At 45.1% G+C, this 26730-nt stretch overlaps 11 protein-coding genes across 11 annotated transcripts, besides 15 other annotated features; all 11 read right to left on the bottom strand.

Annotated features, from left to right (window-relative positions):
* Positions 1-26730: part of a sequence feature (sequence corresponds to BAC RPCI93-5D20) that runs on past both edges of the window.
* Positions 367-1623, bottom strand: Tb927.4.320 (hypothetical protein, conserved; the record flags this gene model as incomplete). The annotated part of the gene is made up of 1 exon (XM_839089.1): positions 367-1623. One exon carries the CDS (start codon positions 1621-1623, stop codon positions 367-369), a length of 1257 nt encoding a protein of 418 aa, XP_844182.1.
* On the bottom strand, positions 2000-3139 carry Tb927.4.330 (hypothetical protein, conserved; the record flags this gene model as incomplete). The annotated part of the gene is made up of 1 exon (XM_839090.1): positions 2000-3139. One exon carries the CDS (start codon positions 3137-3139, stop codon positions 2000-2002), a length of 1140 nt encoding a protein of 379 aa, XP_844183.1.
* Tb927.4.340 (hypothetical protein, conserved) lies at positions 3454-4143 on the bottom strand (the record flags this gene model as incomplete). The annotated part of the gene is made up of 1 exon (XM_839091.1): positions 3454-4143. One exon carries the CDS (start codon positions 4141-4143, stop codon positions 3454-3456), a length of 690 nt encoding a protein of 229 aa, XP_844184.1.
* Tb927.4.350 (hypothetical protein, conserved) lies at positions 4931-6457 on the bottom strand (the record flags this gene model as incomplete). The annotated part of the gene is made up of 1 exon (XM_839092.1): positions 4931-6457. The coding sequence occupies one exon, from the start codon at positions 6455-6457 to the stop codon at positions 4931-4933; it is 1527 nt and encodes a 508-aa protein (XP_844185.1).
* Positions 6875-6897: a sequence feature (AT_rich).
* Positions 7041-7090: a microsatellite.
* On the bottom strand, positions 7214-8056 carry Tb927.4.360 (hypothetical protein, conserved; the record flags this gene model as incomplete). The annotated part of the gene is made up of 1 exon (XM_839093.1): positions 7214-8056. The coding sequence occupies one exon, from the start codon at positions 8054-8056 to the stop codon at positions 7214-7216; it is 843 nt and encodes a 280-aa protein (XP_844186.1).
* Positions 8084-8145: a sequence feature (T-rich).
* Positions 8350-8418: a sequence feature (T-rich).
* Tb927.4.370 (hypothetical protein, conserved) lies at positions 9576-10796 on the bottom strand (the record flags this gene model as incomplete). The annotated part of the gene is made up of 1 exon (XM_839094.1): positions 9576-10796. One exon carries the CDS (start codon positions 10794-10796, stop codon positions 9576-9578), a length of 1221 nt encoding a protein of 406 aa, XP_844187.1.
* Positions 11302-11358: a sequence feature (T-rich).
* Positions 11922-12923, bottom strand: Tb927.4.380 (hypothetical protein, conserved; the record flags this gene model as incomplete). The annotated part of the gene is made up of 1 exon (XM_839095.1): positions 11922-12923. One exon carries the CDS (start codon positions 12921-12923, stop codon positions 11922-11924), a length of 1002 nt encoding a protein of 333 aa, XP_844188.1.
* Positions 13015-13037: a sequence feature (AT_rich).
* On the bottom strand, positions 13320-13670 carry Tb927.4.390 (hypothetical protein, conserved; the record flags this gene model as incomplete). The annotated part of the gene is made up of 1 exon (XM_839096.1): positions 13320-13670. One exon carries the CDS (start codon positions 13668-13670, stop codon positions 13320-13322), a length of 351 nt encoding a protein of 116 aa, XP_844189.1.
* Positions 13750-13786: a sequence feature (A-rich).
* Positions 14006-14065: a microsatellite.
* Positions 14298-14331: a sequence feature (AT_rich).
* Positions 14497-14518: a sequence feature (AT_rich).
* Tb927.4.400 (RNA-binding protein, putative) lies at positions 14554-15708 on the bottom strand (the record flags this gene model as incomplete). Its single annotated transcript, XM_839097.1, has 1 exon — positions 14554-15708. The coding sequence occupies one exon, from the start codon at positions 15706-15708 to the stop codon at positions 14554-14556; it is 1155 nt and encodes a 384-aa protein (XP_844190.1).
* Positions 16331-16357: a microsatellite.
* Positions 16445-17395, bottom strand: Tb927.4.410 (cell differentiation protein, putative; the record flags this gene model as incomplete). Its single annotated transcript, XM_839098.1, has 1 exon — positions 16445-17395. One exon carries the CDS (start codon positions 17393-17395, stop codon positions 16445-16447), a length of 951 nt encoding a protein of 316 aa, XP_844191.1.
* Positions 17415-17434: a microsatellite.
* Positions 17926-18001: a sequence feature (CT-rich).
* Positions 18124-18156: a sequence feature (A-rich).
* Positions 18914-26152, bottom strand: Tb927.4.420 (phosphatidylinositol 3-kinase tor, putative; the record flags this gene model as incomplete). The annotated part of the gene is made up of 1 exon (XM_839099.1): positions 18914-26152. One exon carries the CDS (start codon positions 26150-26152, stop codon positions 18914-18916), a length of 7239 nt encoding a protein of 2412 aa, XP_844192.1.

Genomic DNA, 26730 nt, shown 5'->3' on the forward strand with positions numbered 1-26730 from the left:
GAGAAAAAAAAAGGCAAAAAGTTGTGCTACAGAAAGGGTAAGTGACTGAGTGAATAGCAATGGCGACAATTCCTCAAAACCCTTAAATAATATACGGACACATTAACTGACTAGTGGAACTAGTAGGCGCGATCTGACTACACGGTGACTATCATCATCCCTGCCTAAATGCTTTCTTTATTATGTTAAGCACCGAGTCGTGCAGAGAAATTAACGGGCGCTCACAAAGATACACCAAATAATTATTATCACTTTGCCTTTTTCGGTACTCCTATATTTAGGCAAAAGAGATGAAGCACGTCCTTTCACTAAACACCCACAAGGTTGGAATATCCACTGCGAATGGGATGGCTCGTCGTAACGCTCTCAAGGAAGCCCGTTGCGGTTTCCAGTTGCTAAGCTCCTTTCCATATTCTCGCCTCCTCGTTGTGTCGCATCGGAGTTTGCGAGGAGTGGCGTATCACCGCACGGGTAGTTCGCTCGCGGGCACCATCTCCAACGAACGTCCGACAAGGCGTACACAAGGACACCGATAATAATCAAGACGTAGGCTGCGAAGAAAACAGGCGTGGGGTAAATGCGAAAAAAAACCACATTCCATATGATCCCGTATACACTTGTCGCCAGTAGAGATACGTTACCGAAGACTGCGCTTTTCATGAAGAACAGAGCTGGGATGCCAGTGTACACAAGCAACATCGAAAAACCAAACAACATCTGATAGAGCCAGTCCTCGGAAGTCCACACTTGCGTTCGCGAGTTGAAACCGTCCCACTCAACAACAAAAAACTGAATAGTAGCTATAACAAGAGCGAAACAAGACATGAAAGATATGCTTTCAATAACGGGTATGTAGGCTGGTACGTCCCTTGACTCCCCCTCCCCGGCGACTTCCGTTGCGGTCAACCGCGGGGAGACGTTTACCGTCTCGCCCTCGTGCTTGTGCTCGTTGATGGTTGTTTCGCAATTACTCTCAGCTATTCGGTCTCGGGGGGTCGAGCCACCACCGGCACTTGGAAACTGAACATTGGAATTGCCCGGTTTAATTAAATACTCCATGAAAACATTCGACACGGCGTACAAGCTTGCCGCGAGAAGGCATAAGAGATCGCCCTTAAGGGCATTCGGACCAACTTCAGTGCGGGATATACCGTCAGCATCTAACAGGATAAGAAGGACCAGACCACCAGTTGCCACAACGCACCCAGTTATATGGGTTATGGAAAACCGCATCTTGAGGATAAAGTAGCTCAAAACAAGCACACAAGGAATGGAAAAGCAGATAAGTAGCTGAGCCGAGACAAGGTCCGTGTACTGGAAAGCTTTCACAATAACAAAGTTCGCCTGCGAATCTACAAGCCCAAGAAAAAAGTACTTCCATGGCCTGTAGAGGAGCGTAAAGTTTTTGAACGTTTCATGTCGATGCCGAAGAAATAGAAAGAGGTACAGTGGGCCATAGAACGTGAAGATGAATGCGTATGCAGTTAGGGACTGAAGGACTGGATAGCTAGCGTTGTTGTTGATCAATTTGGTGGTCGACACTCCCGTAAAAGAGTTTAAAAGAGCTACAAGCTGACCAAACAGCACATACAACGGAAGCAACTTCAATGCCGACTTCCTCATCAATGGCGTTCCCCCCCTGAAAATTGCCCTCCCTTCCCTGCTTTAGGTGTTACTAACTCGTAGGTAGAATCGTGAATACATACAAACGTGGAAAAAGAATTGTGAGAACAGTTGATTTAATGGAATAGCAGCAAACGAACCCTGAGGGAGGCTCAAAAACACACGCATGTGCATAATACGCAAAGGCACGCAACACAGTTCAAAGTTAGCAATGTGTGGTGACAGACTACGCCGAATATTATGCGAAAAGTTAAAGCGTAAAGGGGGAAAAAAAGGCGGCGCAACCGTTTGCGTTCCTCCTCGCTCGTACCCGAGCCATGTGCGGTGTAAGACAAATGTAGTTACAAAGGCAGTACACCGGAAGGAAACACTACTCCTAGAACTTACCCTCACTGTTTAGATCCCTTCTTTTCGACAGTATCGCTTCGAGGAGTTGCTGATACACGTAGGTCGAGAAGACTGAAGTCAGTTTTCGTTGAAGCCACATTGGAATGTGACTTGGGATGCTGGCGTCGTTCGCAGATGTCATCACCACAAGAGTCCCGTCCAGTTTCCGGGTTTCTTTGAAATGACTGGTAGTCTCCATGAAAAGATTATACACTGCCTTTGTGTTCTCTTCGCTCACCATACTCCCACCAAACGACAAGCGATCCGGTTGCTTCCAAACTTGAGCTGTGACATCAGAAATAGGGACGATAAGTACGTGTTGATAATTCATAGAAACAAGAGAAACCTTCCGCCCTCCGCTGCATGACCGCATCCACTCGGCAAACCGCTCAGACTGTGTCCGCGCATGGTTTAGCATCTCGCCATCTCCACTATAGAGGACATCATACATTCTCAGCGGATTGGCGTCGGCCCCCCCTTGCTTTGTGTAACACAAGGAACGACGTTGATAAATAAATAGGCGCTCTGCGATTCCAAATTTTTCCAACAGCGAGTTCCCCACCCTGTGGGCAAACCAACCGCTGTCGACAACGCAACTGGTGACATCTGGCAACAAGAGACATCTGTCACCCTCACAAACCGGAGTTTTGCGTGTCACATGCTCCATGGGGCGCCGTATAAGACCCAACGGGTCAATAAACTTCCGCGTGCCGTCGTCCCATCGACAAAACATTGTGTAATTGTGGTCCCATTGCCGTCGCAGCTTGAGATCTGTCATGTGGCGGTGAACTTCCTCAGGAGCCACCCCAGGAAGGTAACCAATGAGACGAAGAACTGGCACTCCTCGACCACCATTAGACACGGCGGTGTACGTTGTGCTTAGCCGAAGTACCTGCAACCCCGGTTCATTCCCTACGCTCTCTAACTTCGCTGGTGGCGGAAAACTTGTACTTTCGATGCGCCACTGCCCTTTGTGTGCATCTAAAAAGTCCATGCATGCTAGAAGTTGCTCAGAACCACTCACAGGAGATGACAGTTCTTGCAGCCACACGGAAGAACGCCTGGTGAAGGTGGCAACAGCGGCGGAAACGCAGAGAGTCGCAGTCCTCCTATAGAACGTTCGTGGCATAACTGTAGCCAAACACCTGCTTTCTCACTCTGCGGTGCTACTTACGTCGATTCCATTGGCGCACACAAACACACACAGACGTGAGATTGATTATAGTGGCGAGGACGATACACAATAAATAATGAGAGGGAAGTGGTGAATCGGTAAAAGGTGCGGAAGATCAGTTGGATGAAGCGGTCGAGGTGGGAGAAAAAGATAGGCGGAAGAACGTTTGCAAGGATTACGAATGTAAGGAACATGCACATATATATATATATATATGCGTCTGTGCGTGTAAACCAGCGCCCGAAAAGACTGGATTTGTTGGCGTATTCTCACATTTCACCTAACCTCCCTTCTTTACGCATGAGAAGTACGCATTCGAGTTCCTTCTCCGCTAGTAGTGCGCTTGGGTACATTTGGTCAGCATTAACCAAAGTCATAAAAGAACTCGGTGTACGAACCGTCTTTACTGCTTCAGCCAAGCCGCCCATACGAACCGCAATTACAGTGGAAACCCATAGATTAAATGGCCGTGGGCGAAAGCCTCCACGATGCACGGGGACACTTAGTTGGCACAAGTTCTTGGGCAGGACGAATAGATGACTTACATCTTTGGGTATGTTGTACCAACGCGGTTTACCATCGGAAGATGCCGCAGCCGACAACGCCATCAAGCTGCCTTCACCTGAATTGTGTGGCAAAACGCCCCCAGGCGCAAGGAACTCCTTGTTTATTGGGAACTTATACAATGTATCGCGTGCTAGCGCGGGTGATGATGCAAGTTGGACAAAACTCTCCCCGGTTAGAGGGGACCAAATGTTTAGAGGGCTGCACATGTAACGCAGCGTCAGACCGAGAGCAGACGCAAGTTCACAGCTAAGCCAAAGAGGACTTCCGAGACGGTGCACATGCGCGAAATGGGTTACCTGCCGAACAGTGGAACAGTCTGTGATAAATTCCCTGGTGTCGAGAAGATACACCACTTGTGAAGAATTGTGACTCCCTCTACTTGTCAAACGCATTCTTTCTCGTTAGTTTGTTCGTTTCCGTCCTAACGGCATGACGTGCGTGTGTGAAAGAAATTCACCATTGTGCAGCAAAAGAGCGCACAAGTAGTGCAAACATTTAAAAAAATAATACACAAGTAGATATATATATCAATGTGTTGACGGGGATACAGCAAGTGAAATAGCCGAACTTACTCATCAACATACTTTTCTTCAGTAATCTCTAACGAGTGAAACTCGTTAGCACACGCCGAGGTGGCGCCTAAGCCCTGTTCCCTCTGCGCCGCATCTCTCTCTCTTTTTCATCGTCTTGGTTAACCCCACGCACTTTCATAGCAATACCAACAATATTTGCACAATCCGCTGCGGGCCTTCAATAAATGGAAATTTTCCAGCACACCGAGCACAGTGTTGGTCAAACCGTCACACAACAAATTCCAACAATGAAAAACACACTGCTTGCAGATCCTCTCTTGAAACTACACCAAATGGTGTGTCTTTGTCTGCTGCCTGAAATAGTTCTGCGCTTTTGACACTGGAAAAGTTAACCAGCATCAACCCAGAGTCTTGTGCACGCCGCACTACAGCAGACACGCGCCCATTCCTACGGAGTTTGCAAATCTCATGTACGAGATGTTACCTACTGCTTTCAACTCAGTGGCCGCCAATAATAGAGGCGCGCCCAGAAATGTCACGGGAGGTTATGCCACCGTATTTTCCCAGCACATCGCTGTGGGAAAAAATAACAAATACAAGAAGTTCACATACCCTCTCCTTCCCTGCGAGGGTTCGTATCATGCGGTTAATAACCTTTACGTCTTCGTTTACCCATCCTCAGAGAGCGCCACACGACCTTTTCAGAATCACTATCGGAGTCCACGAAAAGATCTCCGCCGAGATGCAATTTGAGACACGTTTCCGCCTTCGCATGTGCGCATTTTAGCAGTGGCAAAGAGAATTGTAATCGACCGCAAGAATACAACGCGGTCGCGAACAACAGATCAGCGCTATTACCTATTAGCTGTTTATCGGATACGGACGGAATATCGGCAGACGGCACCGATGCGAAGCGGAACGTATTCTTTTCTGCCTTCCACACCGTCTTGGTATTTGGATTGGATTCCAGGGTGACGGATTCGAGAAAGAAAACATCCTCTACTTCGTGCATTTCTGAAGTGTCACTGACCGGCCCAACAGCGAGAGGCTCGGTTAGCACAAGTTGCTCCAACATTTTACTAAATTCAGCACAACGCGATGCTTTCAGGGGTCTCGAACTTCGAAGAGTTGAGACAATGCTTGTGGCAAGGGTCTCTCCACGTTGTGAAAGCAGTAAAAGCATGTGTCTGAAGGTACAGGTTCGAATCCACGATTTGGCTCCCAACGCTGGGAGCAAAGAGTACGTGCACGACACATGCGACAGAATAATGGAAACCGCTTGCTGGATTACTGAAGATCTAAAGACAGTGCTTCGTTTACCCCAATATTCGATAATGTACTGCAATGCGCTCAATATGGTGTTATGTTTCATTTGGCAACGATATATGAAAGCAGCGGACGCTTGCTCAACAGAGGTCACACTACGTAACTCTTCCGTTGAAAGCAATAAGACTGCATTTACGGGAGGACGCTGCCGGCATATAATACGATCATCGTAGTAGGATAGCATCCCCAGCGCAAAACGATTCGCCGCCTCCTCCACAAGGTAGCGACGGTCTTGCAAAGATATTGCAGTCAGTATAGGAAAGGCCATTTCCAAATTATAGATAGTGATATATGTAGCTGAAGTGCGTGCGAGATAATAGAAAACCCACATCACGAGCTTCTTTAAGAATAATTCCATAAACTGAGAAGTGGTACAGAGGCCGTTGCGCTCAGTTCCTGTCAGCATCTGTGCATGAAAACTCCACGAGTTGTGTACGGGTCGAAACATTTGAGTGTGGCCGCCTTCAGCACTCCCCAAGAACAACAATGCTTCAATGCGTCCGCGCTCGCGTTTTTGTGGAGCGAAAAAGGAGGTTGCGCCATCTTTATGAGTAAGTTGTATCATTTCGCTCCTCTTCTCACGCCGGAGAATGTCACCCACAACCGGAAAACAAACAGCTGGGGACCGCGTGACATCATGCGAGGACCAATGAAGGCAATGGTTTTTCGTTTCACTCACCATTCGCCCAAAACCATGAGGCAGCTGCCCGAAGTATACCCCAGCGCGAGGTGGTGAAATAACAGGCTCGACACCCCCACGACGCACAAGAAGTTCCGAAACATCAACAGGAGTCAAATGGGTGACTTGTGACAACACATTTTCTGTGGGTACATTTGCGCTTTTCATAGATATCCCCTAATGCGAACCTGAAGCGACTATTCAAATACGCACAACAGCCATACTCATCAAAGGGTGGTGGAATCATAAAAGAAAAAAGAAAGGGGGAGGAAAAGGAGGAGGATGGGAAGACAGAAAGTTACAGCTCGCGAGTATGGGGGCTTGTTAATGCCTCAGCATATTGCACATACGCAAAGCATGTATGCAAGCATGTACATACATATATATTGCCCATTAAACGAAAAGACACGACCTACAAAATCTAAGGGAGGTTGTTAAACCTTAAACACTGGGCGCTTATATATAAATATGTGTACATGTGCAGTAAAAATGAGGGGGTTTCGGTCGTACGGGTTCTGATATGGTTGCAGTGCAATTAACACACATCACAGTAATCAAAAATGGTCTTTTAACCATGCCAATACGTATATATATATAAATATATATATGTGCGAAAGGAAGATGCTGTTACACCATTCAATTTCATCACCGCCTACAAACACGTCAAATGATAACAACCATAATAACCCGAAGCCGGCACATGGTCATAGCCGACCACTCCCAGACACAAGCGAAAACGTAAACATCTGTTTATATGCATATGTGCATGTGTACATATATATATATATATATATATATACAAGAAGCAGTGATGCATATTCTCCTCCTTCTCCGCTTTTTTTTGCTTATAGTACATACGGTAACAAAGTCATCTCAAAGCAACGCACGTGACAGAACGACCGATGCCTCAAAGCTTTCCGTCTCCTACCTGAAGCCAAGTTCCTTTCCAACGTTCCCCTTTTTGAGTAACATCAAGTAGTTAAGCCGAACTTTCTGCGACTCAGCACGGGGATTACTGCGAAAGATGGGAGCGAACCGTGTGGAATCACGGAAAATTCGGTAGAGAGCAACAAAGTCATCTTCGTCCAGCGTTCCTCGTTGATAGAGCCCTGGGGGAAAGACAAACAAGTCACCCGTCTTTGCGTGAATGCGAATCCATTTGTCCTGCTTGGAACGCACATCAATGAAGCAAGATCCATCGACCACAATGCGTATCTGCTCATCCTCGTTGTAGTGTTCCTGATACCACCGTTCCAAAAACTGTTCATCCTTACACGTCTGCGAAAGTTTTACCTCATCTGTATGTTTGTAGTTGCGCTCCTTCACAATTTGCCTGACAACAGAGAAGTCGTTCAAGCTCACATTGAAATATATTATACCAAGTTCCTTCAACTGTTGTAATGTCGGAACTGGTGCGTCACGCTTCCGACCTTTCTTCAGACTGGCCAGGCACAACTGCGGCTTTGAAGTTACATCGTCAAGATACCACATATCTACGAGGCCATCATTCACTACCGAGGGCGGAATGGGTGGAAGGTCTTGAATAATATCCGACCCAAGTCGGCGCCACTCCTCCTCCTGCCGTTTACGCCTCTTTTCCTCCTCTATTCTCCGTTCCTCCGCCTCACGCCGCCTGTTTTCTTCTGCCTCACGCTCTGCTGCTGCACGGCGCTCCCGCTCCTCCTTTTCCTTCTGTCGCTTCAAATCACGCTCACGAATCTCCTGCTCTTCTTTGAGTCGTTGCGCCGCATCCGTGTCGGGTTCCATTTCTCACTTACACACGAACAAACTCTATTTTCTTTTTTTTTTAACTTTTACCTTTTCCTTTTTCTTATCTTGTCCTTCCTCCTTTTCTCACTGTGTGTGTATATGCTTTTACAAGAATACTTGCTTTATTTGTTTAGCTATTGGCTTCGTCCGTCCTCGGAAAAGGTGTTGTGTTTTTTTTTTTTAAATCCCTGTATTCAACTCGCCCAGATCAATAATAAAGAACAAAAAAGAATATTATCTCCTTCGGTAATATATTCTTTCGTTTTGCAAGTTGCTGTAGTATTTGACTGTTTTTGTTTTTGTCGTCTTCTTTTTTTTTTTTGGCTGGTATCTTTTTTTCCTCCCTTTTTTCTTCTTTTAGGCTACTCGGTTGGTTGTGGTTCTACAAGTTGGTGGAAAAAAAAGGTGTGAAAAATGAGGGACGGTTTCACTTTGAATACGTGCTTTCAGCCATAATTAATATTTAACTTCAATTATTTGAGTTGAACATATTCTTCTGTTGTTATTATTCTTCACACCTCTTACCATCTATAACTATTGCAGTCAAGCATTCGACCTAGTGTTTAGTCACATAGTATTTTTTTCCTTTTTGTTTTGTTTATTCTCTTAGCGTATTGATTTTTTTTTTAAAAAAAGCCTGACTTCTCCCCTTAAAGCAAGAAGGAAAAAAATAGTGACAATAATAAAAGCAACAATTCAGACTGAGTTGTATGCAAAATACTATGACTTTTTAAATTATACGTTAATTTGTATACCCACCTGATGCATTTGTTCTCTCAGCAATGAAATTATACGACTGACGTCTTTGGGAAAATGTAATAATAAAACGATAATACAAAGACGTATTGCGCGTGTCACAAGTAAATAATTTTTTTTGTTTTTTTACCCTCCAATTTATGCCTCTACAAGTCGTTGTATCCTCTGATTATGGTTTGTTTTTGTTTGTTTCTTTTTGTTTCTGTGGTTGTTGCATGTTGTCATTTCATACATCAGTCGTGTTTCACTAAGCGGTTACAATGCGTAGCAAGAACCACAAATGCAAAACGAAAACATATCGAAATGTACATTCAGAATTACGTGAGGATACCTTTATTTGATGTAAAACCTACCATTTTAAAAAAAAAGAGAGAGAGATTAACCAAAAAAAAAAAACAGTATGAATGACAAAAAAAAACTAACACATGCGCGCAGAGAAAGAGGAAAGCACAATCATTAACATCAAATAAAGAAATGTCACATGACTACGGCACAAGCCTGGTAAAATACAGAATTATAAGGCGAAATAAAACACAAAAAAACGTGCACGCTGAGATGCAAAACATATCTCATTTTCTATTGTGTATGTATTTAATACACGATTTCCCTTCCCCTTTCCCTCTATCCGCAACAGAAACACATGTTTTCCTCCTCTTTTTGGAGGTCGCTCATTCTACAAATACTCCCTCACCATTGGATGGACATCACAACCGGTACATCTCATTTTATTGCACCATCTTATGATTTTGGAAATTTGTTATCACAAATGAATACGAATGGATGGTAACATCCGCTTGCGACTCCTTTCGTATTCACGGGAAACCACAAAACAAATCATTGCAGCGTCGCGGTTTCCAAAAAGAGTCATCGACACATTAGCAAAATGAGTGTTGTAAACGCTGTTGTGTCGGAGTAATACAGCAGAGAGTATTCGATTCCTCACATCTGAAACCGACGAAGACAAACGATTTGCCGCCTCCTCTAGGGAAATTTGCGAATATCGATACTTTACGCAAAAACGCTCAGCATTTGATACCATGAGATTCCAATGTAACGTACGCACAAGCAGCGCTTTCGCTTCACTTGAAGTGGTGTAATCCGCATCACTTAGTAAAACGAGGTGTATGCTCCGTCTCAAATGCTCATCTTCAGTTAAAAGTGATTGGCCGTAATCCCTGGCAGCACGCGCGATGGCTTCCACCGTTACCCACGGAAGTTTATGGCCAGCGTTTAGTTTCATCACAAAGTCTATGAGTGCCCGTGACGTCAAGTCTCCATCATCATCAATTAAAGAAACCGCTTGCTTCAGTACATCTTCAGAGAAATCGGTGCACTGATAATCGCAACTAAGCAACTTTTGGTGTCTTCCAGCAAGTTGAAATGCACTGCGACGCCTGCCACACTTCTCAAGTATTTTCCTCTCAAGCTGTTTCCACATCCCGGGTTCCGGGACATGTTTGTAAATGATGACATCCTCTTCATGCGAAAAGGGCTCTTGTGATGTAGCCATCGTATGGCGAAAATGCAAATAACACTGAAAGGCACTTACTGGCTTTACCCTACTCGAGTCGTAATTAAGAGCGTCAGCAACTGTATGCCACTGTTTTGTATATGATTCCGCATTTGCTCCTAAACCGAGACAATCCGCCTGGCGCTTCAAATGTTGCACCGCACGGTGGCCCCAGCGAGGCTTTGACAACAGCGGTAAGACGTTATGCTGAAGTCTGCCAAATAGTGGAGGGGCATAAACCATATTACAGTAATAAAATTTAAACACTATATCCTGATCTGCTCTCATTAACGGTGTCGTCCTATTTACAATTTTAGGTCTGACGCCCTCCGCCCTCAATGCACGAATGAGGGCAGCCATTGAAGCGAGCCGATGGGCGATATCATCTATTCTTTCACGAAGATGAGTTTGTAATCTCCTGTTGGCTTGCAACAATGTTTCAAGGGCAACTAAGTCACCATCTATCACCATGAGCTGTAAGCATCCGCTCCACTATAATCAAACACATGAGGACGGGAAGAGGAAGAAGAGAAAAGTTGATCATATAATTAAGAAAAAATGTGTAAACGAAGATACAGTTGTTATTTATTTATTTCTGTTTTTTTTTCTTTTTGTGTGTATGTGGCATGGCGAGTGATGGCGTAATCGGTCCATGACGCTAAAGGATTGGTAAAATATATAAAAAAAGAAGGAGGAAAAACAATAAGTGGTATCAACTTGATTAAAAACAAATTTTTGATGGCAATAATATTTTGTTTTCGAAAAAAAAAAACACAGAGAAAAGGAACTCAGTGACTAATGGGGGACGGTCAAAGGTGTAAAACGGTACCCCACCTTGTGAGTTCATATAGTCACCGAAGTGCGAGTAAATTTACATACAAGTTTTGCAGAAATATATGAATACATACATCCACACGCGGATATATGTGCGTAAATGTGTGTGCGCGCGTGGGCTTCATTCCCCCATTCTCATATCTTTCTTTTTTTTCCTTTCTTCTTTTCTCTTTTTTCTCTCCTCTCTTTTTTTTTTTTTAATTGTCCTGTTACTTCTCTGCTGGGTGAATTTTCCCCACGGTGGTGAGTTACCCTACACTCTCGGGGAAGGTAAATACAATGATGGAAACACAACAACAACAACATAATAATAATAATCTCTCACTTTTTACTCCTTTTCTAACTGTACACCCTCAACATTGCCGCTATATATTTCTTATTTTCCTGTTTCCCCCCTCTTATTGGCTCCATATCAACCCACACACCCACACTCATTTCCTCTCCATTTTTGTCTGTTTGTTTGCTTTATTATTATTATTACGATTATTTTTTCTTTCTTCTGGTGGTGGGTGCGTGTATTGTCATTTGTCAATGGGTTATCGATTGTTTCGTCTCCCCTTCCCATCTCCCATTTTTTTTTAAAAACCCATTCTTTTGTTTTCTTCCCTCAAGCCCCCACACGGTAAATAAATATCAATGTATGAATATAAAAGAGAAAAAAAAAGGAATATATAATGTATATATCACTCGTGCGTGCCGATCAGGTGCGTTAGAAAACGAAGTATCCCCTTATTTGAAGTGCGGAGTCATTACACCAACTACTCACTGCTTTACCGTAGCGAAAAGAAGTTTCCCCTCAGCACAAGAAATATACGCATTATTAGGTAAACCCTCGAATATGCTAATATTCATAAGATCATACGCCGAATCGTACGAAGCAATTAGCTGACCGGTTGAGTACGATGTCACGAGGACTTTGCTCGGTGATGACGTAATGGTCCAAACCAGACCCGATGTTTTACAGAGGCGTGAACTGAGCGGAATCAACTCCCCTAACGCCATGGAAAGGCGGGCCGAGTCGTCCGCCAGTTCCTGACCTGAAACGCAATCAAAAACCTGCAGTTGTTCTTTTTGGCGACGGGAGGCGACGAGTACACAATTGGTACCGGTAATTAACTCAATACCATCGGAACTCACCTGAGCACCTCTGATTTCCACACGTGCTTCATTCGCCTTTAAATCCCACACTTGCAGTGGTCCACCCCAACCACCACTAACTGCAACGCCTTGAGAGACGAAACGTACGGAGAAAATACGACTTGTGTGGGCTAAGCGACTCACACCGCTCTCATCATGTGCCATTTGAAGGTTGGCTTTTAGTGTACCATCCGCATCGTAAAGACGGACAGTGCGGTCACTTCCAGCCGTAATGAACATATCACACTCGGGAGAAACCGCTAAACATGTTATTTCATTTCCCTTCTCAGGCACTCTGTTGGTTCGATGAAGCGCTGCACCATCCCATTGCCAAATAAAAACTCCCCCCGCACTTGAAACCGAAACCAAGCGGTAAAGTCCCCCTTCAGATGATTCAAGCCATTGCACAGCTGTGCATGGCACGTTATCATATCCTTTACCTGCTGCACTGCTATCCAATGCACTAAATGTTGAAGGATTAAATATGACAAGGGCACCATCTCCAAACACAGCGGCAAGATACGTACCGTCATGGGAAAGAGAAGATGCGTAAACCTCTTCACCCTTGTCATTAATTGTTGCAACCTTCACACGCAAGGTACTATCATTCGCATGTTCCTCCGACATTGGGGCTTTTCCTTACTTGGATGTTCTATTTTATGACTGACTCACACGAAAAAGAAAAAAAGACACTGAAACAAGTAGTGGGGCATGCAAGAAATATATTTATATATATAATATGCACAATAATAGTAAGTAACAAAGAAATAAATTGCAGTGTCCTCCGAGTACATGATGAGGGGGGAAAAGGAAAAGAAAAGAAAATCAAGCGCCATGAGGGAAGTCGAAATGGTGATGCAGAGGAGAGTTCCTATTCCGCACCGTCCAGATATACGATAACAATTAAAAAAAAGAAAAGAACTGGTAACGCTTGTACAATGCACCTCACTATTTTTCTTTTTCTTTAAAAATGAAAAGAAAAAAAAGAAGGGTAATAGTAATGTAAAAGGGGTATTCAGCATATCAAAGGGCATGGAGAATAGTTTTCTTTCCCATAGCAAAGAAACACATATGTACCACCATAATTGTAGTGTAAGTGAGAATCTCCAACAAACTCATGGGTTCAGCTCCAAAAACCCAAAAGACACAACCAATGGCCAAACACAATAGTGATAAGGAAAAGAATGCATGGATTAAACCGACTGCAAAATATACCACAGCTATGAGAATCCACTGCCAATTTGTTCGTATAAGACGCCGACATGCAAACAAACCCACTGCAACATAAATAACTGCTGTGGCGAGGGTTGAAAAGAGAATTAAGCGGGTCCACACGCCTGAAATGGTGGCATATTCCTTTTGTTCGTCTCGCATATATTTCCTTTGGTTAATATATGGCTAGTGCTTCATACACCCGCACAATCCTTTCAAGCGGAAGCTTCGGGAGGAGGCAAAAAGAAAAAAAAGAAAAAAAAGAAAAAAAGAAAAGAGAGAGAGACATAACGTGAGATAAGATAAGATAAAAGAGGAAGAACAAAAAAATCATAAAAACCAATGGAACAAAGAGAACGAATAGATGGAGAAACAGAGAAAGTACATAGAGGGGTAGGAAGGAAAGAGTAATATAAAAAGAAAAAAAATGACAACTGTAGTAAACAACATGATCAGTGGATGAAGCGGGAATAGCATGGCATTTAAGTTGTGAAACGACATCCACACACACATACAAAAACACATATACACATTAAAAAAAAAACACACACATCACAACGCAACAACAGTGGCCAAAATATCAGATCTTTTCTTCCCTGATCCCCAAGTCATGAAAAAACTACTGTCCAACAAATCCCAGTTATATTTTCCTTCACAACCCTCTTCTCTCAACAATCAGTTAGTTGGATGTCTTCTTTGTTACGCTTCTGTTTGTGAGAGCTCATTTATTTATTAGTATGTTTGTATTTGTTGGTTCGTTGTTTTTCTCCTTTTTGTTGTCTGTCCTCCTTATATAAATATATATATAAATTTTTTTTTTAAAGGGCAAAAAAGCAATACAGTTGGCGTGTCGAAAAAAAAAAAGGTGGGGTAGGGGGTAGAAGGAGTAATGAAAGAACAGTTAACGAAAACGTTGGCCGGAACATGACCTTCGATTCGTCCGTTCACTTATGCACTAATAAAAGTTATATAGCGATTTAACCAACCGTTTTTTAATTTTAAAAAAAATTGTTTTCTTCTTTCATTGTTTCCTTCAATTCAACCATTAGGCATAAAGCCTTGCCACCAACAACTGACCGTTAGAGAAAACAAGGCCATTCAACTCTTGAACTATAAGCGTATGCATATTACGGTCTGCCATCCGTATCGCTGCTGCACCGTCTTCAAGAAGCTCCATGGCGCTTACATCTCCATAGCGTTGCAGTAATGATGAAAGAACAGGTTCTGACAATGAAACACCTGAAAGGTGCACGTCTCCACTACTGGGAAATGCCTCCGTCTTAGCCTCAAATATCGTTGGCGCAGTGGTAAACATTGGCAGTGGTGGAGACGTCACGAGTGTGGGATAAATGACGTGGGGTGAAGGCACCGCCGTTGCGGTCGGGGGCGGCGGATAAAACACGGGCACAGACGTTGGAACGCCAATCATTGGAAACGTTTGCATGGGTGGCCCCACAGGAACCTGCGGGAAGAATGGAAATGGCGACAGGCGCTGTCGGTATTTGGGAGAGTATTTTTGCCTGTTTTTATTACGCTCCTGTCGTAGTTGCCTAACTTCCGCCGTCTCAGAATATTTAACCTCCAGCTCAGAATCCAAGCCTTCGATACGAATATTCTTCTTTGCCTCAATCGCGGCTGTTGCCTCCTCAACGGACGAAAACTGAACAAAACCAGAACCTTTGCATTGCCCGAGGTGATTGGTGAGGACGGCAGCTTCTACAATGGTTCCATATGGTGCAAAACTTTGCTTGAGATGTTCTTTTGTTGTCCATTGCGCGAGTCCTCTAATGAATATGCGATCATTGGGCAAATCATCCACACCCTCGTCATGCATTGCGATAGACACATGCAGCTTCACGGGACTATTCGGTGTCGGATGTGTGAGATGCATGGCGTTAATTGCAGCATGTGCGGACTCCGGTTTTCTGAACATCACAAAAGCAAAATGTCTTTGCCGTACAAGTTTTGTGGATACAATCTCACCAAATTCCTTAAACCTTTGGTACAAGTTGTTTTCATCCCATGTTGGTGGAACACCAGCAACAAAAATGTTGGTGGAAACATGAGGCGTAACGGATGTCTGAGGGGTTGTTCCAGTGCTCGTGTCTTCGGGAGGTTCAGCTGTTACATCTACGCTTAATGTCGGTTTGTAAATTTCAGTAAAAACTTCTATTGGTTCCTCAGACGGCATACTTTCCATACCCAAAGACCAGAAACCCACACAACCTTACGCTCAGTGTGTGCTTCAAAGCACTCTCACAGTGCCAACCAACCACCCACGAAAAAAAAATAAAAACAGGGGTAACAATTGGACAAATAAGCGGAGAATGAAAGGAAAAGAAAAGGAGAGAAATGCATTCAGAAGGTTTAAAGGAAGAGGGAAAAAAAAGAGTTAAAACATCTGGAGTTTCCAAACATCGGATGGAAAGAAGGGCAAATTCCTAAATTGTCGTGGAGGCAAGCATAAATAAGAAAGATAATATATGAGCGTGTGTTTGTAGAAGTAAGTGGACACACACGCACAGAATAAAGGTGAGGAGGGTGAATGTTGGAATGTAGAAAAAGAGGGAGAAAGCAAGAGATAGACGGGGAGCAGGCGAATGTGTGGAATTCAGTTCGTCATGTGATGCTTGTTATTGCTTTGAAAGTACACAAACAACAAACTAAAATAGGATGGGGAAGAACCCACCACACTTCGCATTTTCCCCCTTTTTAAAAAGAGGAAAAACTTAAGTTATTCATATATTTCCCTCCACCTGCACTCTCTTATTTAACTCGCTGAAACTTTTATTACTTTTTTCGCAGCAAATGCAAACATCGGTACACACACACACACACACACACACACATTTATATATGTACACACAAACAGGATTTTCTCCCCCTTCCCCTTCCCTTTCCCCCTTTTCCCCTTATATAGACTGTTTCTTAGAAACTCACGCACTGGCATCACCGCCTTGTGGCTTCCCACCTGCGAGAAGCGACTCGTGAAGCTTCGTGGCGCCCGCATCACCGATATTTACTAACAACTGAAGCAAATTCCTCACCAGTCCCGTATTACTCTCAAGTGCTTGTTTGTAAGTGGCATTACGCAGGGCTTGTGGTAAACAACGGCTCAAAGCCTCACGTCCCCTCTGGTTCTCAGAAAGACGGAGGTAGCAGCGAATAATGTACCTTAACAGACGTGTGCTGCAATCTTTTGATTCCACCAATTTCCCCAGCACCGTAGCCACAGCCGTGAACCGTTCAGGAGTTAGGCATACATATTTCAAACCTCCCTCTGAGTTAAGGAGCCTCTGCACGATAAATGTCGCCAAAGTTTTTGAAAATTCAGTTCCAGACTCCATGATGTTGAGGCAAAGGGGGAATATCTCCGTGTTGAGAAGGTACTGAACAACATCATGATCATCTGTTTTTACAAGAGCGCCAATAACACCAAGGGAAGTGAGTCGCAACCCTTCAGTCCCTTCATTCATCCCACGGAGAAATGGGTAGAGGAAGAGACACATTTGTGAATCGAGAAACATGCGTCGAGTGGATTCATGGAAAGCAACAGCTTGCAGAAGAGTCAACACGCTGCTCACACGATTTGCCATTCCCTTGGCAAGAAGATGAGGTGTACTTAACAAGGGATAGACAGAAATTATTTCCTGCAATAGAACTGACATGATCCCCACGCCATACCACAACGCAGGTCCGAGATGATGATATGATTCGCGATCTTTTGCCAACTCCAAAATGGAGTTCTCACGCGTCTCAGGTTTGTAAAGCCCTTCGAGGTATTGAAACATACGACGCATATCCTCCGAAACGGGAGGTTGCTGCTTTGCTGCAGCCTGCTGTGGTTGATAAAACCCGTAAGGCAAATACGCTTGGGTTTGGTGCATGGTCACGAAAATCCTCTACAAATAAAAATAAAAATAAAACAAGAACGCAAAAGGGAAAAAAAAACTTGCGAAATCAAAAAATAAAAAAGAAAAGAGGGCAAATGAGGGAAAGGAAGCATTGTAGTAGTGAATAAAGAAAAAATGGGGAGGGAGAAAACAAGAGAATCCGTACACATTTCACACAGCCTCACAGTAGCAACAAAACGAAAAAAAAACACTGGCAGGTCGTCCACATACGAACATGAACACAAACGCAGAAACGGAAGGCGTGAAAGTCACTCAGTTGACAAGTCGCACTTTGATTACCGAGGCAGAATGGGCATGCGGAGGAGTAGATAATGGACAACTTAAATGATGCAGTGAGAAAATAAGAAGGGAGGGAAAATAAAAACGAGATGACAGTGCCTTCCTTTATTTTAAAACGATAACGGGAGACCAGCAGTTTAGACCCTCTGTGATGGGGAAAACAACCGGTGCTACAAAAACCCGCAGGGGAAAAACCAAGTCTTTGAAGTATCCCCGTAATTTATCTTCCCATTTCCTTTGTTCTTTCTTTTTCTCTTCCCCCTTGCTTGCCTTTTTCTCTCCTTTCCATTGTTTTGCTTTGCCCTCTCATGAAACGACAATTTCTTCTCCGACACGGCACGGTACGGGCCAATACTATACATCGTGCAAGCCTTTATCTGCTTTCTGAAGGATGGATAAAGCCATACACTCGAAAAAGACAAAAAGCAAAGCAAAACAAAACAGAATAGAACAAAGAGTCAGCAATAAAAACCACAGTGGCCCTATATTCACTTCCACACACTCAGCTCATGAAAACACGCTAACGCAGCAGAAGTGGACAAGGCAAGGGTGAAAAATAAGACAAACGTGAAACCGACACGGGCTTCGAATTAACACTCGATGGCAAACACGTTTCATACGAACTAAAGGCCGGTTCATCCATCCCCCCCCCACTCACACACACACCTCGTCTTCTTGATAAGTTCCACTTTTATGTCGATCATATTCATAAATCTTTACTCAAGTCGGGTATATCCTGCCACTTGAAGAAGAAAAAAGACGTGTCCTCCTTCCTTCACTCACCAGAGGTTTAGCAACTCAATAAATGTTCCTTTAAAGAAAATGCAAAGGCTGCACACAACACGTCCCTTAAGCACGATTAAAAGCGAGACACAACCCAACTGCCAGTCGTTTTTTCTTTTTTTTTCCTTTCCTCTCCCGTTTACTCTTTTATTGCTTTCAATGAGTTAACCGAACTAGTAAAGAGGCGCCACCCCCGCGCCCCGCGTAACCCACCTCTTGTCCACACCTTCACTCCCGTCTGCCACAATCAAAACAACATAACATAGAGCAAACGAACCACAACAGAAGGCGCAAAAGAGGATTTCCCCTTATCCAAAAGGCTGAAAATAAAACAATAGAAAAAAACAGACACGTTGCCACATAAGCCAATACCAACAGTGTTGTCCAGCAGCACTTAACAACATATCAGAAGTGAACCACAACAACACTTTACCAGAACGGATACCAACCCGCCCATGACTGAGCGACGTTAGTAATATCTGTCGCCTCAACAATCAGCCGTGCAACCTGTACTTTTGGATCGGTACTTTTGGTGTCGCCTTTTGTTCTTAAGAACTCCTCCCCTTTCAGCTTCGATCGAACTCGCTGAAATACCTTAACACCTTTATGAACTACATCGTCATCCGGTATGGATGCACAGCGGGTGAGTTTGGAGTCCACAGTGAACATATCGTCCCTTACAGGTGCACCAGGAAATGCAACGGATGACATCCGCGGTCCCACCGCTTCACTTTGTTCATCAATGTTTTTATGTACTGTGGAGTCCCCAGGTTCCTTTTTCATGTGGTTCAATAACCTCCAAGAGATGAGTGGGTCCTGAATAAAGGCCTCAAGAATGGCAAGCACGCTCCGGCTTCCATCGCGCAGAACGCACATGGCGGTCTCTGCGATTGAACGAAATGGTCCGTCGACACCAAACACGTCCAATGCATTGCGTATCATTCGTGTCAAGCGGAAGGGCACCCTTTCAGGGAACATTTGACGTGTCATCGCAACTTCAAAGCAGTCACCAAAATCGATATGGACAAATAACCCAGACGTACGTTGAATCATCACATTGTTGGGGTGCCGATCCCCCAAACCGAGAATATAACCAACCATACACGTGGTTGCCGAAGATGTTGTAAACACCTGCCTTTGCTCAAGCCACATCTCACAATTGGAAGCTGAGGCCCACATTGCCTTTCTAACATCGTGACCTGAAGTATGATCTGCAAGGAACTCCATCACCTCAACCTTCGATATCATCGTGAGGTGGTCGTAGGTTTTTGGCCTATCGCATACAATGATTTGATTCATCATGCGCAACTCGAGCTCCGGTGGAATACCACGAAACTTCCTGTACTTCGTCACGAGCGTGTGTAACGTGTCACAGCCGCTAACCCAACCAATAAGACCCACCGTGTCCTTGAGTGGTGTGACAGAATACCGCTGAATCTGGAATCCAGGATTCTTGCAGGTTCTTGAGTCCGTCATCATGAGAGTGTTCACAAGTCTAAAGAGTTGCATTACCCTCTCATCAAGACGCAGATCCTCACGACCCTTCAACAAATACTTTTGTGTTTCTCCATCCACTGTTGTGACGCTAAGCCTCTTAGGTCGCTGTTTACTTCCAATCACAGTGAGTGTGCCGTTAAAGGAGGCAGTACACCTTACCGCACAATCCTCGGATGGCATCGCATCGGGGAGTCCCACTGCGAGATTTCTTGCTTCAAACAGCTTTGGACTACAAAATGAAAGGTGCAACTTACTTTGAGACCTTATCTGTTTGTCGATTTGTTGATAAACTGCATGGTAAATGTTCCAAGCCGAGTGAAGGTCAGCTATAGATCCCGTTCGGAGGTATGATTGAAGCCACTCTTGGGCCCTATCAAGCTTATTGCCGAACTTACAAGTAAACTCAGCCTCGACAATAGTATCTGTGGAGAGGTGCAGCTTCTCGTGCAAAGGAAGAAGCACGTCTAGCATACCTTTATAGTCGTTTCGGTCAAAAAATGCGGTAGCGGAACATTCCAGCATATGATACCACTGCTCATGCAAGAGGTCCGAAGTCCGCACCAACTCGTCTACAAGGATTCGCCCCTGATTAACCACAAGAGGGTGTTTGCTCTGCAGTTTGTCAAGAATTATATTTGCGTACTTCCTCCGCCTCCTAGAGTTGGACATTGCGCACAGGTTGAGGGGATAAATTAGCGAGAGTGGACAATCAAAACTGACAGTTGTTAGAATCTCCGCGACAAGCTCACAGCTGCCATCGGAACCGGAGTCCAGACGCGCAATGAGTTGCGGAACCACCAATTTCCAAGCGCGCGGCGACACCTCGAAAACCCGCTTACGTAACTCCTTCAACCCACTTTCCTGATCACAATGACGACTGAGTAAAGTGAGGAGCTTCAAAACATCCTGAATAATGGTGGAATCTGAGTTTCCCAGTTTAATGCTCTGTATATAGCCTTCAATTGCGGCTGCGCATGTGGCGTCGGAGAATGTGACATCGAGCATCTCCGCATTCGACTCCGCAAACATGCGCCACGCGTGGAACCATTTAGGGCAATAAGTTGTAGCCGCCTTGTAGCATTGCACAGCCTCAGAAAGTTCTGCACTGCTGCCAAGCCTCGCATAAGCGCTCGACAAGAGAAAAGCGTTCTCATTCCTTGAGTGTGTATCGATCATCCTCTTCAGCAGGTCACGCTCGAGACCATAAGAACTCTTTGGTCCAAGCTCACCGTTTGCAGAGAGAAAACTAATGTACTGCATCACTACACGGGGGTTTGCGTTGCTGTGCATGAGCTGTTCCGATGTTGGGCAGCGATAACCCAACAACTGACACAAAATGAAACGCTCGTGTTGCTTTGCCTTCTCGCGCCGACAAAGATTCACAAAGCGAAGACGTGTAGCAACGTCCTCGCCTGGCGGAATGAGCAAGCCACGCACCCCGAGGACCTCCTTCCATGCAGAAACTGTAGAGGACATCATCTCAATGCGTTGGCTCCACAAACGCAGGACGCGGCTCAGATGATGCGTTGAAGACACCACCTCCGCTCGCTTTACCGTCACGATCTCTTCCAATTCAGACAGCTTTTGCGCAATAACGAGACCTTCGTACGCGCGAGTGTACGATTGATGCAAAAGCCCTGAAAGATCCTCTAAAAGTAGCTTCCGCCCCTCATTGATTGCCGAAGTTGCCTCTTCGTAGCGGCGCTTGTGAATGCTAAGCGCAGCACGCGAGACATGGTACGACACAGTATCGTTTAGTTGCCAACGCGTGGTGTCCTCCAGTGTATCCCACGCCTGCAGGCGTATTGAAGCATCAGCGGCGCACTGTGACACGTAGAAAAGGGTGTTTTCTTCCCTCTTCTGCTCGTCCCTACCGTTATATTTTTGAAACAGTACCTTCCACTGCTCAAGCACTGCATCATAATCACCAGCTTCGCTTAGTGCGTACAATGTATTAACCTCATTTTCCATTTCAGGGTCTAACTTCACATCCTCACCATTGAAGGAACTGTTGGCATCCGAGCGGGAACGACCACCCACCCCACACATTCGCCGGAGAGACTCCTGCCGCGATAACCACTTCACTGAGTACTCGTCGCTGCCATCCGATTCACTACGCTCATTGTCAATACATCCTTGTAGGAGTTTCAAGCTTTCTGAATGTCCAGTGACCATAAGAAGCCCCGACTGCTGCAATTCACGGTAAAGACTAAACAGGTACTTCGCTGTCCCCCGAGGATCCTTCCTGTATGCCGCTTCGCACCAATAGAGAGCCTTTGCGAGCATCCCCCGACCCCATGCACATCTAGAAAGAATACTGGGAGCAATGGGAAGTGCCATCCCCACATTGTCCATATATTCCGCGACGGTGAGGAGAGCGGAGACCACCTCATCGGGTACAGCGGAGGACTCCATGGCTTGTTGTAGAACCTGGAAGAAGAAATCGGCGAGAGACGAGCGAACGGATGCACTCGCAAAGTTCCAGAGGGCCCGAAACGCGTGCGGAGCGATATCTTGAGTGAACTGGGGTGAGCAATCCACTAGTGGCGAGGTGTTAGCAGTCAGCGGTAGCGAGATACACCGAAAAACTCTGTAAGGGGATTCCTGCATGATGACACAAGAGAAGTCATTGAGCCACCTGAGCCATTCCTCCTTAGTAAGGGGAGCCGTTCTGGTCGTGCTGATGATCAGCTTCTCAGAGAAGGGAAGGGGGCGCTCTCCATCATCAGAATTCCAGCCCTTCTCGTCCACATTTCCCCGTGTGCTCAACACCTTGTCCAAATCAGAGACGTGGCGAAGGGCGATGCCTTCACACTCCTTGAGGAGTCGCACCACTTGCTTTTGATGCTCTGTTACAAAACCTTTACTCAAGGTGCAAACGCCACCCTTCATTAACGTTCCATGGAGGGTAATTAATTCGTTATTTGATACGCGAAGGGTTTTCAGTGTCCGAAGCACCTCCGATGAATATTTGACAAACTCGCTCTGCAATACTGTCATTAAAACGCAAAAAACACCCATGATGCGGCTGACGAACGCGTTTTGCTCCGTCGCCCTCATAGATGTTGAAAGCCGAGTTTTCAAACAGCTGAGAAGCCCGCGAACAATGAGACCCGCAAATTCATCAACGTGAAGGCGGAAACAAACCACACGGAGCGTCGTTATGACAGACAACGCAAAATCAATGGGACACCTTTGTGCAGCCCGCAAGAGATTGGTGACAACCGTCTCCACGCACGTTTTCAGTGTTTGTGTATGCTTCAAGATGTACTCTATGATGGCATAGCGTAAGGACTCGGATGACTCAATATCGTTAAGAGCGTCAAACTTGATGGGGGACATCCGCATGTTGCTCCTCCTCGATTCCGCCTTACCGTCCGCTTCAAGGGTGACAAGCGTAAGAGCAAGTCGGACAGCAAGAAAACGATACTTTGACGATTTTACCCATGACTCATCAATCAAATTGTACAGTAAATGAGCGTGTGAAAGTGCCGCCACCCCAACATACCTTATGATCTGCGTTAGTTCATGCAGCAGAGTGCCTAATAAACGGCACGCACTGAGTTCACTCACGGCACGAACCACTGGTGGAATCACAACGGCAATTTCTCCCCGCGAGTCGGGGCATGATTCTGCAATGTTGAGAATCGTTTGAATTCCCACACGCAGTACATTATCTTTTCCCCCCGAAAAACGCTTCTCACTTAGATCCAGCAGAGAAGCGATGGAGCGTATAACCACACGGCAACACATGGCATGGCTAAGAGTGCTCGGCTCGTTTCGTTTCATTTCCTCATGTCTGCAAGTCCGATTGACGACTGTGGAATGGAAAATGCTGATGTCAAGTGCGCCAATAACTCCGGCGCAGCGTAGTGCCTCAAGACGAACGTCCAAGTCCTCATCGTTATTTTTCACGATACCGCTTAACTGCTGGTAAAGATGAGGGTACACCTCATACGGCGACCGGCCTTCGATCTGCGGGCCCAGTGTAGCAGACAGGAACCGAAGACACCACAAACGCAACTCAACAGACTCGCTGTCAAGGGGTAGAGCTTTGAGCAGCATGTACGCACGGTCCACTTCTACTCTGAAAATGGCATCGGTATTCCCAAAAAAATGGGCAGCATGCGCTACTGACGTACAGCAACGCAGTAGATGTTGCAAAATAGAAGAGTGGATGTTGACCGTTGAGAAATGGTGCCCAAGTGCTTTGATGATACCATCCGCGAAGTTCATGACAAATTGTGGTGCGTTGGATGCGGCTGCATCCAGCAGTTGAAGCCCACTTTGCACGGCACCTGTGTTGTCGCTAGTGGATACCGTATGTAATATCTGAACAATTTGTTTGCGAAATATTGGTAATATGTGGGATGGGTCGTGAAAGGTCATGCGGCAGAGCAGTACGGTGGCAGCTACCCGACAACTTATATCCTCATCCCCAAGTGCAGCGTAGATCGAAGTCACAAACTGCACCTCCTTCAAAAACGGATAAAATGGTTCTGTAAACGAAGAGAGAATTCCTTTCCTAACGACCGGGTCGGGGTTTGACAGCCCAACCACAAGCATACGAGACAAAATTACATCAACACATATTCTGCGTGCCATTGTAAGCTCACCCTTAACACCAGGGGGGATTAGCAGCGTGCAAATTGTACGAACTGCCGCGGTGCGAACCGATACACTTTCACTGTCGATGAGGGGCAACACCGAGTCCCGCAAGAAGTCACCCATCAGCTCCGAATCGGAAAACCCAAATTGGACTAATGCATCAAGAGCAACTGTTATTTGGCTCTCAGTTGGTTCTGACTCCACTTTCATGGTAATGGTACCCTTCGAACCGGGTTGCTGACGAAACGGTAGACCGCACAAAGTTACGGAAATCATATCCAACAAACCCTCCTCTAACCTCGATCGGTACTTAGCGCTAGACGACGCTATGATGTGTGGCATGCTTTCGATAAGGGGCAGCGACAATCCCCAACGAAATATGTTTTCTATGCAAGGCTCGATGTAGCTCTCCACATCGACAGGTGGGCATACATGGCATATCACTGAAAAGCATCTGACTGCCTCCCAGCACGGTTTAGATGACTTCCCAGATACGTAACGCACAGCATTGCATGTTTCATTGACGAACGGACGAAACGCCACGTCTGTAACCAATACAATGATTTCACTGAGCATATTGAACGACGCGGCAACTTGATAGCCGTTCTCAATTGATTTGAGAGCAAAACCAACCGTGTCCTTCAGTTGATTGGTGATGAACAACGTTGTGCTATAGCGGCACAGCACGATAAGGCAGCGAAAGAGAAGTTCTCTCAACTCAGCAATGTTGGTGGACCCCCCAGTCATCACATAAGGGACCAGCATAATGGACATATCCTCGTATCGAGGTTGAGATGCAGTTCCCACTGAAGTCATCACCACAGTTTCAAAGGCCAGCAAGCCAGCCATGTTGCTCTCTCTAGACTTCGCGGCGAGATTGAACTTGAGTTGATGAAGCAACGAGTCTACCGTTTTCTTCCTGTTAACTGGAGATCGACTGCAAAGTAATTTTCCGCAATCCATAAAAAGCAGATGCGAAATCTCCCGTATCATCGCATCTGAAGAGGCTAACATACCCCACAACTTTTCAAATAAGGAATCCAACATGTCGAGAATTCGCATAGGAATTTTAGTCACCACCTCCTGTAGCATCAACAAGGCGCACACTCTCTGTGCATGAGTTATATTTTCCTTCAAATCTATTGCCAAAAAAGCGCCCTCCACCTGCTCTTGAACGAAGTCCGACGTCATACTCGTCACGAGTGTCTCTCCAAAAGCACGGGAGGCGACGAAGGCAACTGACACGTCCTGCACATGAGTCAAACAAATGCTAAGATAACTATTGCACTGAGATACCTGATTGGCTGTAAGGTCTAATTGCAGCAACGTCGCCAGCGTCACGAGCGCGCACTTGACCTCTGCTGTACCACCCTCAACTACATCAAAGTTTTCCAAACAAAACAATAAACATGACACTAAGTTTTCATATTCCTGCTGATTCTTTCTTTGATTATCTTTTGCCTGCTTAACAACCTCAGCGGCGTAAATGACATCACATTTTGAAGAAACCGCAATTGTCCGGATGAGCGCCTCCACTTTCCGCGCATCGTACCCAAGTGACATCCTTGGATGTACGCAAGCACAAAGAAAGAGATGATAAAGAAATAGAAAAGAAGAAAAACTATAGAATTTACAGTTATAGAGGGGGGGGGGAAAAAACGCACCTATATGATTGTGTAACCTTACGTTCAAAGAAGCAGATCAAGTATTTCCCCTTTCCCCTCTTTTTTTGAGTTATATGCTCCTATTCGTTACAAACTCGCAAAGACACAAGCATGCACATGCACGCATATACTTTCTGGAAGCGAGCGTAGGTGTAAGTACAACTTGTGTGTTTGTGTTTGCGTACGTCAACGTGGGTACTCTACTATGGGCCAAACACTATAACCTTTTCTTTTTCCCACCCCAAATACACACTTTTATATGTTCTTACCTCTTGCTGTAGGTGAGCCTCTATTCACTCTATTTTATGGCAGGCAAGATATGTGTTAATATTGAGGGGTGGGCGGTGGGCGAAAATATTGAATTGATGGTATCAAGTTTACGGAGAAAGAAAGATTTTTAAAAAAAATAATAAGAAATAAGTGCGTGTATTTATCGAAAAATTGTATGATGCAAAAGGGCATTGAAAGTAACGAACA

Source organism: Trypanosoma brucei, chromosome 4 (genome assembly GCF_000002445.2).
Source record: "Trypanosoma brucei brucei TREU927 chromosome 4, complete sequence".
In the NCBI taxonomy this organism is placed as follows: domain Eukaryota; phylum Euglenozoa; class Kinetoplastea; order Trypanosomatida; family Trypanosomatidae; genus Trypanosoma; species Trypanosoma brucei.